This window comes from Aedes albopictus, chromosome 2 (assembly GCF_035046485.1).
Source record: "Aedes albopictus strain Foshan chromosome 2, AalbF5, whole genome shotgun sequence".
NCBI classification, from domain to species: domain Eukaryota; kingdom Metazoa; phylum Arthropoda; class Insecta; order Diptera; family Culicidae; genus Aedes; species Aedes albopictus.
The window spans coordinates 254197090-254214020 of NC_085137.1; the positions used below are offsets into that span (position 1 = coordinate 254197090).

At 39.8% G+C, this 16931-nt stretch overlaps 1 protein-coding gene across 2 annotated transcripts; it reads left to right on the plus strand.

Moving 5' to 3' along the window:
• The first annotated feature begins 123 nt into the window (after positions 1–123).
• Positions 124–16527, plus strand: LOC115263988 (tudor domain-containing protein 5). 2 transcript variants are annotated; one of them, XM_062851536.1, is made up of 6 exons: positions 124–539; positions 624–766; positions 857–1778; positions 10095–10217; positions 15562–15611; positions 15728–16527. In XM_062851536.1, the coding sequence occupies exons 1-6, from the start codon at positions 348–350 to the stop codon at positions 16251–16253; spliced, it is 1956 nt and encodes a 651-aa protein (XP_062707520.1). In that variant the 5' UTR covers positions 124–347; the 3' UTR covers positions 16254–16527. The 2 variants fall into 2 exon arrangements, with proteins under 2 accessions (XP_062707520.1, XP_062707521.1); XM_062851537.1 differs by having other exon boundaries at positions 127–539; positions 15566–15611; positions 15728–15876.
• The last annotated feature ends 404 nt before the right edge of the window (positions 16528–16931 follow it).

Consider the following 16931-nt stretch of genomic DNA (forward strand, 5'->3'; position numbering starts at 1 on the left):
GAATTGCTTTCTTGGTATTGGATTGGTCTTCGAGTCTCGCATCGCTCCGGATCGCCCAAAGCTTCCAAATTTCAAGTTCGAAAAGTTTGCTCCCATCATGAAATATTTCACACCCCTGACAGAACAGTGCGTTTTTTTTAACCGGCTGGTCACCCTGTTGCAGGCAAAAATAAAGAAGAAACACAACAAACTGCGAGTTTTCGTTTGGTTTTCCAGGTGGTTTTTCGCGTTTTATTGTGATTTGTTGTAGAAATTTCTGTTGAAAAGTGCTGCAAACGCCAAAAGAAAACATCCTTTTTCGTTCGTTGGCGTCGCAGAAAAAAACTGGTCGCATCTGTTGCCACACAATGGCCGACTACTCAATGGAGGAAATCAAAAACATCGTCCGGTCGATTGCCATCTCCGGCGGTGCGCGCGGGCTCTCGGTCAAGATGCTGGTGGACGATTTCAAAAAGATCGAAGGATTCGAACTGCCCTACCACCGGTTGGGATTCCGAGCTGCGGATGAATTTCTGCGCAGTTTGACCGACACCGTGACGGTAAGTTTTGGACCCCGGCGGAACAGGATGGCGGATTATTAATGATTGAGTTAACTGATCTGTACCTGCGTACGTCCATTTTAGATAACGGGATATGGAACAGCGGCGATGGTTCAGCCAGTTGTGACACAAAATACTCGGCACGTCCGAGAATTGGTCAAGAACAGCAAATCAAACCCACGGAAAAGATTCAACAATAACAACACCTATTCCAGTCCGGCATATCGGTAAGTTTCTTGATTACTAGGTACTTGGATTTGTTTTTGCCAATCGTTTGAATTCAAATACATTTCCAACTGAACTAATTTTATCCACAGGTCACCAGAATATAATTCAGATTACAGAAAAAGCAACAATCAATCCTACAACCGATCCTCAACCAATAACGGGTATTGGAAACCTCCCCAAAACTACGTCCGACAGACTACGAACGATTATTATGACGAACATCGCGACGAATCTCGGAAGGTCAAAAACAGGGAATTTGATTTCGTAGATACCGCTGCGGATGAGGACGGTTTTGGGAGTTCTGATGACGATATGCCTAAGTTTGTTCTGACAGATGGCAAACAGCTAGCCCAGGTGCAAGAATCCATTCAGACAATGACGATCACAGATAGTCCTCCGAAAAAGTCTACCACAGCCAAATCCAACGATGCTATTCCGGACGATGCAGTACTGGCGTTGATCAACTGTCTGGAAATACCCGAGGGTGCAATGAATTTGACTGACACAATAGAAAGGCAACAGATTGCACCGGAAATCGTTCCGAGGCAGTCGGTTCAAATGTTCGTGACCGAGGTGCACAACCCGCATCGCTTCTGGTATCACATGGGCGAGAATGCCAACAAAATCGACGAACTGATGAACGAGATCGATGACTACTATTCACATCTGGAACGGCAGGAGTGGCGCCTGACGCCATCCAGTGTGGCCGTTGGGCTCTATTGCGTGGCCAAGTTTTCCAACATGTGGCATCGGGCGAAGATCGTCAGCGATTTGATGCACAATAAGGTCAAGGTTTTCTACATCGACTACGGAACCGTTTCCGAGGTGGAGCTAAAGGAAGTTAAGTTCATGGCCAAGTGCTTTTCCAGTATGCCGGCACAGGCTATGCGAGCGTCGTTGGCGTATGTGAAGCCCGTGGGACATCGGTGGACGCGGGATGCTTCCTGGTCGCTGCTTTCTCTCGTTTACGAGAAGATCCTGTATGCCTACGTAGTGGACGTTGACAGAGAGGTTAGTATCGCTTTAGTTTACCTACACTGTGGTTCAATTGTGGTACAACTGTAAAAACGTATAGAGTCTTTAAAATTGAACGTTATAAAAGCGGCCGGTAAACCGGGTTATAACGATTAAATTTTAACTTTCCTGGTTGACCTACCCTAATGAACACTATCTTTGTGTTGAGAACCACTGAAAAATTTCTCATGCTCTCACCGATCTGCTTGTCTGCTTGCTCGTCGATAGCATTTCGTTATGCTTTCGGTCGATGCACAATCGCAGATGTTAAGCATTCAGTACACGCTTTGCCAAGTGTGCAAATTTTTCCGCACGCATAATCCAACAGGACAACAGTGGTATCAACATTGACAAAACATCGGAAATGTCAAGCGTATGCTTTGCTGTTGGATGATGCGTGCGGAAAAGTTTGCACACTTGGCAAAGCGTGTACTGAAGGCTTTAGTTTAGAAGAATTGTAATTGCCGTGTTGTATATATATATATATATATATATATATATATATATATATATATATATATATATATATATATATATATATATATATATATATATATATATATATATATATATATATATATATATATATATATGTGTCGTCTTTTTAATGTAATTTTAACCCTTATGTGGCCGGCAGGATACCCGGGTACCTTTTTCAATTTCAACTCTCGATATTCAAATGATTATTAATAGTAGCAATTACCTTGTTGACCTTGTTGACCGGGTTGACCGAATTTTCAGAGGGACAGAGGGAGGGGCTTCTGATTTTTCTGATCTGCCTGAACTCAACTGCTTTTTCCCAAGCTGAAATGGGAAACCCTAAGCAAACTGAAAAAACTGGACTCAACTATTTTTTCCACATTAAGATGTATAACAAGAGGTGTTGATTGTCCAGAAAAGACGTCGATCTCAAGTTCCAAGATAAGCAATGGAAATTCAAAAAAAAAATGATCCCAATCCTTGGATCTGCAATCCCTTGTATGAGGGTCCTAACCCTATCCATTAACTCTAATTCTCTCGATCATAATTATGATCCAATCAAAATTCTCCAAGACTCTCCCCGAGACCAAAGAGCAAATAATTTCCCAATACCCCCATGCGTGATTGATTACTAATTACGCTCTTTTTCTATATTTGCATTCTCACATCCGTGACAGCAATTCTAATCTTTCCCCTAAAAACAGATAGTAAAATTCTCTCTATGCATCATTGCGCCTCTGAGAGTCGATCAGAGTTCTCCCCAAAACATGATAGCATCCCCTATCCACATTCTCCCATCTGTGAGATCGTATCAAAGAGCAAAAAAAGAAATACCATCTCCAGTTTTCTCCAACAAATTCTAAGGGGAGCGAAAATACTCGTGAATTGCCGTAACCCTCAGCGAGATTCGAAGGGACTCGCGAGTGTCCCTGATACTCGAACTACGCACATCACTCGATCCATCGTCGCCTTGATCAATCGTATCAGTTTATCCGGGAATCCATATTCGTGCATAATCTGCCGCCCCATCGCTGTTCTAGTTCGATTGTATCGTACACCGATTTGAAATCGATGAACAAGTGATGTGTGGGCGATTCTATAACATTCCCCAGAAATCCACTCCACAGAAATTCATTCCCCAGAACGTACCATTCAACAGAAAAGCGTAATATACTCTGCTAATAAGTATAATTCGATACACAAACAGTACAATGTTGACCATAATGGTAGGCAAGGATTTTAACCTTATAGCGTTTTACGCGCAAACATCTATTGTACGGTATATTTAACAAATTAAGTGATGTATACATACATACATATCCATAAAAATATTCTACAATGGTTCAAACGTTTAATTACCATTGTATACAGTTGCATGTTGATCTTTGAATCTATCTTGAAAGTTCACAAACTGTCATCATTCCAGTTGCTATCAAATGTTTTGTTCTTGACAGATTTGTAAAAATTGTGCAGCACGTGTTTCGCGATGAATAACGTTTTAATTGTGATCCGCAAAATGTACAGAGAAAACGCATTTTCTACTGATGTTGTTTAGTGTACAAGATGTTGATGGACCAGTTTATTTATGGCCGGTTTATACTAAAAAGATTATTCTGTCGAAAACTTTGAGTAACTCGGAAACACTCAACTGACCACGTTTTTCTACGTAAATGGTTGGAGGGTTCCATCCCAATGGCTGTTCTAATTATTCGCGTCAAATGCCCTTCATTCATGCGGTATGAGAAGGACTTTTATCATTATTCCAATACTATGGAATATGAAAACTGAACATATAAGCAGTTTTAATGCCAACAATTCTTATAAAAACTCAAAAATAATTTTAATGAAGAAGGAAAAAAAGTATCATTGTTTTCCTTTCGGCATTCAAAAACCCAACAATGTTCCTCTTTTTAAACAATATTTTTCTTAGAATTAAGGAAATTAGTAAAATTAATGAAATTATAACTGCTTACATTTTCAACATAGATTTTTCCTTCTTTTCTACATAGGCTGTTCTTTCGAATTGCACTTTTCAGGAAATCATGGGCATTATTACAACCACCGGTGTTAAATTGTTATAATATTTATGATAAATTTTCTCAAATTTCTAAACACCTGTGCTTGTAATGCCGATAATTACCTGAACATTGTAACTCGAAAGAACAGCCTATGTAGAAAAGAAAGGAATATCTATGTTGAAAAAGTAAGCAGTTGTGATGCCGATAATTTCCTGAAAAGTGCAATTCAAAAGAACGACCTATGCAGCAAAGAACGAAAAATCTATGTTGAAAATGTAAGCAGTTATAATTTAAATAATAGTAGGTATACCAATTGCAGAGTTTCCGATTGCTCATGTGTACATAAATGTGACAGCGAGCCTCCCACCAACAGGGGCGTTTAATTTCGTTTCAATGATACACTTTCATGCAACATTTGAATGAGTCACTTTATCTGTTTGACATACTATTCGAGTCTTTCTTTTCGATTCGGAAAACGTTCTCATCCATCGTAGCACTCGGTAGTCTCTCTTCTGGGTGGTGTTGCTTGTGCTTCACTCAGCAGAGCAGTAGTGCCTCACCTTTGCGCGTTAGTCTCTCAATGGCTACGGGCGCCGGTTAATTGGATTTAAGCGGTCGAACTTGTGTTCCTTTTTCATAACACATAATGATCATTCTACTGGCGTGCACCACTATTGGAAACATTGTTTTAAATAGTGTTTTTAGCACATTGAAAATTTTAAATGACCCACAATTGAAACGAAAATCCAAAGTGTTTCACTTAAATTTTCAAACACACTTGTTTCAGTAGCAATAATGAACGAGCGTGTTGCAGTGTGAGTTATGAAGCATCGCAGCAGCCTCGTCGCATGGGAAACGATTTGCTACAGCTTTCGTGCGTCATGTTTTTCTTTCGAAATTGCACGTCCCTGCTCTACAAGATGGGCACTTAAACATAATCAATTATTACAACTAAAGTTATTAAAATAATTAAATAGGAAAACTGAGTACAGCGCCATTGGCGTTCTAGTGTATTTCTATTGTGCGAGCGTAGCGCATAGGTCACTGCATGAAATTCTCTCCTTCTCTTTCACTCTAACAGAAATTTTGTAAACAACAAGGCCACGAAACGTCAAAATCCCATACAAAATCAAAACAGTGCGGTGCCCTATAGCTCCCGGGGAGCTCGTCTCATGCGCTGCGTGAGCTGGTATCTAAGGGGAAAAACAACAACTTGGTAACGAAAAACTTCAACATCTTTTTTCCGTACACAACACAAGTGTCTGGTTGGTCTATGCGATATGACTAGGGACTCTCAATGCAATGGTTGAGGTTTCAATTCTCGTTCATTTAGGAAGTTTTTGTCGTGAACTTTTCTAATTTACATATCTGGAGAAAAATGAGGTGCACAACTTTCAGTCTCAAAATGTACTGTGCTCCTGGGAGCTTGCTTGCAATGTGGTTCCCGTACATGGGACTACATCACGTGTACATCTGAGGATTGCGGACTGAAATTTGACAGCAGCCAGGCTGCTGCCAAACAGGGATGGGAACACTCACTTTCAAAGAGTTACACTCACTTGCAGTTTTCTCAGCTCAGAAGCGTGCAATCAAGAAACGATGTATGGACGACTTTTGCCTTGTGGATTTGTCTAAAACTTTGCCGAATAGAGTAGAGGTCGCACACGAATCCTACAGTCATAACAATGCGCTGAAAGCGCCCCTCCACGAGGTGAGTGTAATTTACATTCACCTTGTGGAGAGTTGCCTTCGCAGCTCCCTCACGACATCGGTATGCGTGGGCGACCCCTACTCTATTCGGCAAAGTTTTACGAAAAACTAAAAGGCAAAAGTCGTCCATACATCATTTCTTGATTGCACGCTTCTGAGCTGAGAAAACTGCAAGTGAGTGTAACTCTTTGCAAGTGAGTGTTCCCATTAGACATGTTCACATTTTAGAAAATGTATCGAATTCCACTGGTCAAGTAAGCATCATAATTCTCATGCTAAAATGAACTTCTGGCCAAATTTTCAGCTTGATTGATAAAGATTTCAATGTGCTTCAAGTCGATTTGGTAGTTTCGGGCTTTTCTGCACTTTAAAAAATCATAGCTATTGAACGGAAAGACATACAGAAAGGGTTATAGCTCGAATACTCCATACATACTTGTGCAATTTGTGCAAGTTTTGTCAGTATTAAATTGAGTTTTGCTCTAAGTGGTACCGAAAAATCTGTTATCTTGGAGTCAAAATGGCCTGGGAAGCATGAATTAATGAAATTCTCTGAGATGAAATATTATGGAGATAATCGTGTAATATATCCCACGACGATCCCCGTTCGCGGTTACCCGGAAGCTTTTTGTAATAAATCCATCGTGGGAGACAAAAAAAGCTTCAAGAGGCATCAAAATTAACAAAAAATGAGCACATTAGCCTTGGTTTTTTCTGCCAAACGATGATTGTTTTGGTCACATTTCATTGATGAATCAGAACGATTTGAAAACAGTCATCGTCATCAGCAATGAACAACCAATGCTAACGTGCTTATTTTTTTTCATTCGATAGGCGCTTTGTGTGTGTTTTTTTCCCCTCGGTGGGTGCTGGCGTTTGGCAAGGCTTCCAGCATTTTTAATAATTTATAACAAAAAGCATTTTAACTCCAAGATAACGGATTTTTCGGTACCACTTAGAACAAAACTCAATTTAATACTGAAAAAACTTGCAAGAATTGTACTAATACGCATGGACGACTTTTGTGGAATATGATAAGTTTTGATTTCGAGCTATAATCCTTACTGTATGTCTTTCCGTTCAATAATTATGATTTTTTAAAGTGCAGAAAAGCCCGAAATAACCAAATCGACTTGAAGCATAACGAAATCTTTATCGATCTAGCTGAAAATTTGACCAGAAGTTCATTTTAGCATGAGAATTATGATACTTACTTGACCGGTAAGATTCAATACATTTTCTAAAATGTGAACATGTCTAGTTCCCATCCTTGCTGCCAAAACACCAAAATGATCAGAGTGTGCCTGGATATAAGTTTGGTTTGCTTAGTCACGCTAAAACAAGTGTAATGTATAATGACACAAAAACTTTGCCATCAAATAGAAAAACGTTTTTCCAAAGTTTTCCTGTGTGAAAATTATGCATTAAACTTGCCCACAGTTTGTAAATTATTCATCCAAGCCCCATGTATGACCGAATCAGCTGAATATATACGTTTTATTGCAACGTTTGCTGTAGCCGATTTGTTTAAACTTTGTGTGGATAAGTTTGTGCGTGCACATTAAATTTGATCTCCAGCCAACTCAACAACGGGAAGCACTGAAAGAAAAATAACGTGCTCAAATTGAATGACCAAAAAAGTTGATTCCGCATCCCTTAGGTGTACATCAACTCTGACCAATTGCGTACATTCTAAAAAAACTTGTTTAAAAAGAAAGAGCATTGTTGGGTTTTTGAACGCCGAAAGGAAAACAATGTCACCATAGACAAACAGACGTCACACTTCAAATATTTTTCGATTCAAATTTTAGTCTCGGAAACAGCTTCGCACGATGTACGATGGCAATTAATTATCTGCATCGGCTGTTTTCCTACTCTCCGCATCGACCAATGTGGCGCTAGCTTCTATGCGCGAAAAACCGCTAAAAGTAAATCGCAAAAATATTGTATGGCGAATAGCATCGAAAGGCACATTTCTCGAAGGGGAGTATATTAATCGAAAAAATATTTGGTAGTGGTTGTGCACAATGGCAACCACTATTATGCCTACCAAATATTTTTGTAGGAAGAGCTTTCTATTTCAAGTAATTCAAGTTTAGATGTTTTTCGCCGTACAAAATTAAATGGATTTACTCCTGCTGATCAACTGTGGCTGCGCGTCAAGCGGGTAGTCCATTGTCAGAGCGTTACGTCTGTGTGTCTGTGATGTCACCTTTTTCCTTCTTCGTTAAAAATATGTTTGAGTCGTTATAAGAATTGTTGGCATTACAACTGCTTTTATGTTCATCAACCATTTTCCCTTCTTTTGCATAGGCTGTTCCTTCGAGTTGCAATTTTCATGAAATTATCGGCATAGCAACTGCTTACATTTTCAACATAGATTTTCCCTTCTTTTCTACATAGGCTGTTCTTTCGAAATGCGCTTTTCAGGAAATTATTGGCGTTACATCCACCACCGGTGTTAAAATTGCTTAAATATTTATTGAATATTTTCTACAAATTTCTAAACACCTGTGCTTGTGGTGCTGATAATTACCTGAACAGTGTAACTCGAAAGAACAGCCTGTGCAGAAAAGAAGGGAAAATCTACATTAAAAACGTAAGAAGTTTTGATGCCGATCATTTTCTGAAAAGTGCAATTCGAAAGAACAGCCTATGCAGAAAAGAAGGGAAAATGCATGTTGAAAAAGTAAGCAATTACGATGTCAATAATTATATTAATAGCCTAAATTGTAAAGGCAAATCATGCTTATTTCCCAAGTTTTTCTTGTCAAATAAGAATTTTTGGCAGGATGTTTCTTCCGGTGATTTTTTACGAATGAATATTTGATTTTTAGCGATTAATATAAACCATTTAGAAATAAAATAATAGTTTTATATGCTTTCTGTGGAATGACGCGTTTTAAGAAATGGTTTTCTGGGGAATGGAATTCTGGGGATTGGTTTTCTGGGGAATGTTATAGAATCGTGTGGGCACGTTGTTCCTCTTTCCTCTTCTTGGCGTAACGTCCTCACTGGGACAAAGCCTGCTTCTCAGCTTAGTGTTCTATGAGCACTTCCACAGTTATTAACTGAGAGCTTCCTCTGCCAATGACCATTTTTGCATGTGTATATCGTGTGGCAGGCACGAAGATACTCTATGCCCAAGGAAGTCAAGGAAATTTCCTTTACGAAAAGATCCTGGACCGACCGGGAATCGAACCCGTCACCCTCAGCATGGTCATGCTGAATACCCGTGCGTTTACCGCCTCGGCTATATGGGCACGTTGTATTCGCGGGATTTCTGCAACACCTGGCGGATGGCGAACATCTGGTCCATTGTAGCGCGTTCACCCATGAATCCAGCCTGATATTGTCCCACGAACTCTCTTGTAATCGGTGATAGACGGCGGCATAAAATTTCAGATAGTATCTTGTAGGATACACGATACTTTCCATCTCCGGTAATACTTCCTCCTACTAAATCTTGGTAACGACCCAGTGTAGTGCTCTCATCAGTGGTTCTCCACCGTATTTTAGTAACTTGCTTGGTAGTTGATTTTCTCCAGCGGTTTTGTTGTTTTTCAACCGGCTAACCTCTCCTCATCAATCTCTTGGAAGTTAGGGGCTAGAAATCTTTCGTCCTGCTTCTAGATCTGTTACCATGCCACTTTCGATGCTTGCAATGACGCCATTGAGGTGCTCATCGTATTGCTGCCGCCACCTCTCGACCACCTCACGCTCACTCGTGAGAAGATTCCCGTGATTGTCTCGGCCCATGTCGGCTAGGGTCACAAAGCCACTGCGCGAGCGGTTCAGCTTATCGTAGAACTTCCGTGTGTCCTTAGCTTGGTACAGCTCTTCCATCGCTTTGCGATCTCGTTCTTCCTGCTGACACTTCTTCCTCCGGAAGACTGAGTTCTGCTTGTTCCGCGCCTGTCTGTAACGTGACAATCATAAGAGAAAATCAAAATTTGTTTCAGCCTTAGTGTGTTATTCAATGACACAAGAATGAAAAAATGAGACATTATAGCAAAATTTGTAATTAGTTTTGCGCTTGGTTTGTTCTTTGCGTCTACCCGGGATTTTTCCTTTTTTTTACAATATCAACATTTTTCATTCACAGGAAAACTTTCTGGATGTGGTGCTGATCGATACTACCGGCAACAAGGACAACATCGTCAACCAACAGATGTTCATCAAGGGACATGCCATATGGGAAGATGATGTGCCATACAAGGACAAGAGCGTAAGTTGATTTTAGTCTTCCCTCTTCCTGATACTTTAAGGTCTGATATAGGTCGTGCATAGCACGAGACTAGCAACTTCTGTGACCGTTGTCGTTTGTAAGATTGAAAAGTTATTGTATTCATACAAATCAGCTGTCCGGCTTTGCATCGACAGAATTTGAAAGAAGTCCATATGGCAACCCTGTATCAAACTAAGAAATTTCCATCTCCTCCATCTTGCGATAGATTGCCTAGTTAACTGTGATACATGGTTGGATAACAATGTAACAAACCGTTCAGTACCTCTAGATTTGAAATACGGACACTTCAAATTGGTAACGGATATCGTGATCACCGTAATTGAACTTTTTAAATACACAATTTCGAGACAATCACGTTCAATATTTCGCGCTTTGCCTTGTCCTTATGGAGGGTGCGCGCTAATATTTTTTTTGGTCTTATTGCGGAGATTCCACCTGTTTAGACTCCTGCGCGAAAATTAGTTGCGTGGATTTTTCTTGCGTGGGCCCACAGATATAAAACCAGACCGCGTCCTGGTGAATATTTTACGCTGTGTTGTTAGGTACAGATTTGGTGATAGTTTTGCATTGTAAACAAACATATATAATGCACCTACGCTGAAAATGAGCCTAATCATTTATTTGCGTCGGAATCTATAAATCTTCACAACGGGCAATATCTACAAAACTATATAAATCATAGGGAATCGCGCCACTTGGGCGGTGGCTTTTATATTCGTCTGTTTTCCACTATAAATCAGTCAAATTTGAACCAATTGACACAACTTTTGGAATGTGGTGAGATAGGTATAGTATCTACCCGTGTACAACATTTCAAGTCAATTGGTTCAAAATTGACTGAGTTATAGTGGAAAACAGACGAATATAGAAGCCACAGCCCAAGTGGCGCGATACCCTAGCTTAACTTTTTTTTGGAAATTCTTTCTAAACCAGAATTTTCTTCAAAATTAACTTCAAAATTTTCAGTAAATAATCATCCAATTTGTCTATGCTTTTCAGTAATCTTGGAATATCCTGGATCTCTATTCCTCTAAGAATAAACCTTCAGTTGTATTATTCCGAGTACATTCTTGCCTAAAATTTCCCTAAAGACAGTTTTATATCCCTTTCGTGACGGAGCGCAAAAAATTGACTTCTCCATACAAATAGCTCAACTTTGGCTTTCCAGAACTCCAAGAACTCCCAACAAAACAACAATTATTTTACCTCATTTGAAAGAACTACTCTTTATCTTTCGATTTCTAGCTTTGACTACATAGACAAATCGTTAATAAAAATAATGCGGCAGACAAAACTTTTTCATGTTTTACGGTTTTTGTCCACTTTTTGTTTACCTTGTGGTGGCACACAGGCAACGTAAACTAAAGTTTACTTTCACATAAATAAGTATAAGTAATGGCTGAATTATTGAAACAGTTTACATAACGTAAAACAAAGTCTTAACAGATGATAAAAATATGCAAAACTTCTACCGCTCAACAGCACAATTGTGCTGGTTCGTCACGAAAGGGATATACATACTCCTATACTGCATATAATCATCTTAGAACATAATCTTATAGAAAAGACAATTGACGTATTCCCGGAAGGATTCTTGGAATTTTTAAAGGTATTCTCGTTAAGGACAGACTTGTTAGAATCCCAACATGGCCGCCACAATGGCCGACTTTGGTACCTACTCACGATTTCGAGGGCACAAATCTCAACGTAAATTAAACCAACGCATCTGATCTTCTTATTTTAAGCTTATTGCAAGTGAGCAAGAACAGAATAATAAAACGCACTGTTATGTGAAGCTTGCTTCTTGAGATTTGTGCGTTTGAAGTTTTGATGCACTGTTGAAGCGGGATGTCAAGACGTTTGTCCTTAAAGCCTTGAAACTTTCTCTGAAGGAAACCCTCGAGGTGTCCCTGGATAAATTCTTGAAGAATTTCTTGGAACTTCCAAATAATGGAATTGTTGAAAAACTCCTGGAATTCACCTGAAAGAATTCCTGGACGAATAGCTGGAATGTATTCAAAAAGAAATATCTGAAGGAATTTTAGAAGGAATTTCTAGAGGAATCCGTGGTGCATTTTCTAGATAAATTTCTGGGGGAAACTCTGGGAGAATTACGAAAGAGTCTTCTTTGGGTGAATTCATGAAGGATTTCTTAGAGAAATGTCTGAAAGCGCTTCTAGCATGCAAGTACTTACGTGTTTAAAGTATTTAGGTCACAGTGACTGTCAAAGAATCACAAAATATATTCCTGAAAGAATAGCAGAACGGATTTCTGAAGAAACTATTTTGCATAAACTGCAGGGGAGTTCCTTGAAGGAATTCATGGATGGATTCCAGAATAAATCTGTGGATGAACTCCTTAAAGAGATCATTGTAAAATAATTCTTCGATGACTAATTGGAGAACTTCCTGGCTCCAGTATCCCTCTAAAATTATCTTATAGAATTCCAAATCACTGGAGGAATTCTTCTAGAAATCCTTCACGTAATTAAAAAAAAATCAGGTAATCCTGGAAAAAATCTTGGGCTGATCCTTGGAAAAGATTATGGACGGATTACTGAAATTTCTGACCTAACCCCTAAATAAATTTTTGAAAAGATCCCAAGAGGGATTTATGAAGGAATCACTACAGGAATTCCTGGAGCATTCTCTGAAAGAACTCCCGGAGCAATCCCTGAAGGAATTTCTGGAAAAAAAATCCCTGGAGGAATTCCTGCAATTCTAGAGCAACTATGGGAGCAATCACTGGAGAAATTTCTGAAGAAACCGCTTAAGGAATCCCAGATGGAGTTCCTAAATAAATTTCAGAATGAAAAGTTGAAGGAGCTTCTGGATGAATTCCTGGAGTTAGGAACTCTTGGAGAAATTCATGGAAGAATTCCTGTAGAAATCATTGAATCAAATCTTTGAGGAATCGCTGGAGGAAATCCTGGAGGAACTTCTGGACAAATTCTTGACGGAATCCCTGGAGAAATTCCTGGAGGAATTTCTGAAAGTAAAGCTGGAGGAGATCCTGTAGAAATTGCTAGAGGAATTCTTGGAGGAATCTCTGGAAGAATTTATGAAACAATATTTTTAAGGATTTCCTGGAGGCATCCTTGGAGTAAATCCTGGACGAATGCATGGAGCAATCCCTGGATAAGTTCCTAGATGAACTTCTTGTGAAATCTCTAGAGGAATTCTGAGAGGAACTGCTGATAGAATTCCGGAGCAATCCCTACATGAATTTATAGAGAATTCTCTGGAGGTATTCCTGTATAAATTCGTAGAGGAATTCCTAAAGGAACTCCTGGAGGAATTTCTGAAGGAATACCTGAAACAAACCCTGGAAGAATCCCTGGATGAATTCCAGAAGAAATTCCTGGAGGACTCCCTGAAGAAATTTCTGCAGAAATTCCTGGAAGAATTTCAGGGGGAATTCTTGAAAAAATCCCTGAAGAAATTCCTGGAGGAATCCCTGCAGCAATTTCTGGAGGAATTTTAGGAGGAATTCCTGGAGGAATCCCTAGAGGAATTCTTGGAGAAATTCCGTGGAACAATTTCTGGAAGAATTTCTGAATGAATCACTGAATGAATTCCAGGAGGAATCTCTAGAGGAATTCTGAAAAAAAAAATCCCTGGAGAAGTTTCTGAAGAAATTCCTAGAGGAATTCCCAGAGGATTTTCTGGATGAATTGCAGGAGGAATTCTTGAAGAAATTTCTGAAGAAATTATCAAGGATTTCCTGGAGAAATATCTGGAAGAATCCTAAAAAATATCTGAAGAAATTCGTAGATACATTCCTAGAGGAAAGGAATTTCTGGAGGAATTCTTGAAGGAACTTCTGAAAGAATTCCTGGACGAATCTCTGGAAGAATCATAAGAAGAATACCTGGAGAAATTTCTAGGAAAAATCCTAAAAGAATTTCCTGAGAAATTCCTGAAGGAATCTCTAGAGGAAAAAATCCTGGATAAACTCCTGAAGGAAAACCTAAAAGAATTCCCGGAAGAATCCCTGGAATTCATGGAGGAATTCATGAAAAAAAAATCCTGGTATAGTTTCTGAAAGAATCGATGGAGAATTTCCTGGAGAAATTTCTGAAGAAATTCCTGGAGCAGCTCCTAATAAATTTCTGGAGGAATTCCTGAAAAAAGAACCTGGGGTAATTCATGGCGATATCTTGGCATAATGCTTGGAAGTGCCCCTGGAGAAATTCCTGGATGAAATCCTGGAATAATTCCGGGAGACATTCCTGGGAGAATTTCTGAAGGAATCCCTGGAGGATTTCCTGGAGGATTTCTAATGAAACCCTTGAAGGAATTCCTAGACCTAGAGGAATCTCTAGAGAATTTCCTTGAATGGAGCACTTTCAGGAGCAATTCCTAAAATGCCTCAGAAATCTTCCTAAAACCCTATCGGACCCCATATAACCACCTGAAACCCTTCGAAACCCTGAAACATAGGCGTTTCACACTGTCTTCACAAAGCCTCTGAAACCCGCCGAAAATCTCCTGAAACTTTCTGAAATGCTTCCGAAATCCCCCTTAAATCCCCCCCGAGTCCCATTAACTCCCCTGAAAACTTCATTCGAAACCGCCTTTACAACGCCTCTGTAGCGTCTCGAAAAACCGACGAAAATCCTCTGAAACTTGTTGAAAGCCTCATAAATTCTCCAAAAAACCCCTCGAATCCCATGTAATGCCTGAAACCCTCCGAAACCTCTGAAAATGCCTATGTAACGCCTCTAAAATTCCGCCGAAAAATCCTCCGAAAATTCTCCTCCGAAATCCCCCTAAAACTCCCTCGGACCCCTTGTAACGCACCTGAAACCATCCGAAACCTTCGAAAACGTCTATGTAACGCCTCTGAAACGTTTCTGAAACCTGCCAAAAATCCTCTGAAGCTTCTTGAAATACCCCCAGATTCCCCCCCCAAACTCCCTCGGACCCCATGTAACGCACATAAACCTTCCGAAACCCTTGAAAATGGCTTTGTAACAGCCTGAAATGCTTCCGAAATCCCTCAATACCCTCTCAGACCCCATGTAACGCCCCTGGATCATCATGGAACCCCATGAAAACCCATAAGACGTATCATGGAAAGTCTTTGAAATCTCCCTGCAACACCCTACAACTCATTGAAGCTCCCCTAGGAGTCCCCCTGAAACACATCTACCATGACTTGACTTATCACGCGTTTTTTTTTTAATAACGCGGTTTTTTCTCGACTTTTTAAAAACGCGTTTTTCACACGGTACCATTACCGTCGTTAAAAAAAACTTCAGTGTACCTACTAATTTTACTGTAGCAGATTTGAAAAGATATTAACTTAGATCTTTTTCAGACAGAAAATTATCGCCAGCGTACGAAAGCATTTTCGGAACTTTTCCCAAGGTAAGTGGTTAAAACATGAAACTTCGCCACTTCATACATAAAAAAAATGTATGGAGGTGGCGAAGATCAGTACTTTTCACTTATTTATATTCATTCTAAATTGCGTTTCTATTTAGCTTCGACGAACTAGAGGACGGTACATATCCCACACTGCTCGATATTGCCGAGTACTACGCAGCTGGTTTCAACTTCCAACGATACTACATGCAATCCCTGCCAGATGATAGCGAATTTTTGCAGTACATTCTGACCATAACCCCGACCGTTGACCGAGGCGAACTGATTGACAAGGATGCCACGCTTGTCCGAACCTTTGCCGATCTCTATTCGTCCGATTTTGAAGATGTCTACGATTTTTACGAGCAACCGTACCCGGAATACGTGCCCGAATACGCAATCGAACCGTTTGTGGATGACGATGACGACCCAGAAGGACCAGCAATAATGGAACATATCGTTCCGGACGTGGTGAAACCGAAGAAGCCCAAAAAGCAGGTGAGATTTAGGGACCCAGAATGGGAAATATTTCCTTACGACGGGACCCGAGCGATTGTTGAAAACGAAGTGAATCAAGATAGTGTTGTCCCCCTTACAGACGAAAACAGTGCTCAGTTAGGTGGTTCACCGAAAGAAATAGCTTGAATACGTTTTAAAAGTGACCAAGAAAGATTGATTTGTTTGTTTTACCTTTCGTTTTGAACTGGTTTTAAATTTAATTTATATCTTATCATAGGACATTTTCAGTTTTCGTATTGCCATTCAACTAAACCTCTAATCATGTGCATTAAGAAATCAGGTTACCAACAATTTAAAAAAAAACATTTGTTTGTTGGTTCTCCGCATGACACCTTCCAATGGAATGTTGAACGATAGTTTTTCTTGTGTTAGTGTTGGCGATCTTCAATAAAAGCATATTGTTCATCCTGAAGGTGCGGCTTATAGCAGGGATTAGAACGGGAGCATCTTGAGGGGGGGGTCGTATCATAATAGAAAGGTGGAAACAGAACTTGGATGAGCACCTGAACAGCGCGGAGAACGTCGGCACGGGGGACTACTCGAAGGGTTATTTTCCTTCATTAGACGGTTTAAAACTGTGTGTTCTGACTTCTTTCTATATTTTGTTTATTGATTTTCACTCAGAACATTTTGAAAGTTTAATTGTTGCTATTTATGTTTTGGTCGGCATTTTTTACAACTTTTTTGCGGAAGGTCTTTGCAAATATACTGCCCATGATTGCATAACTGTCCCATATGAATAGGAGACCCAGCAAATATGGGACTGATATGCGATCATAGGCAGTATAGGTCCTACAAATTGAA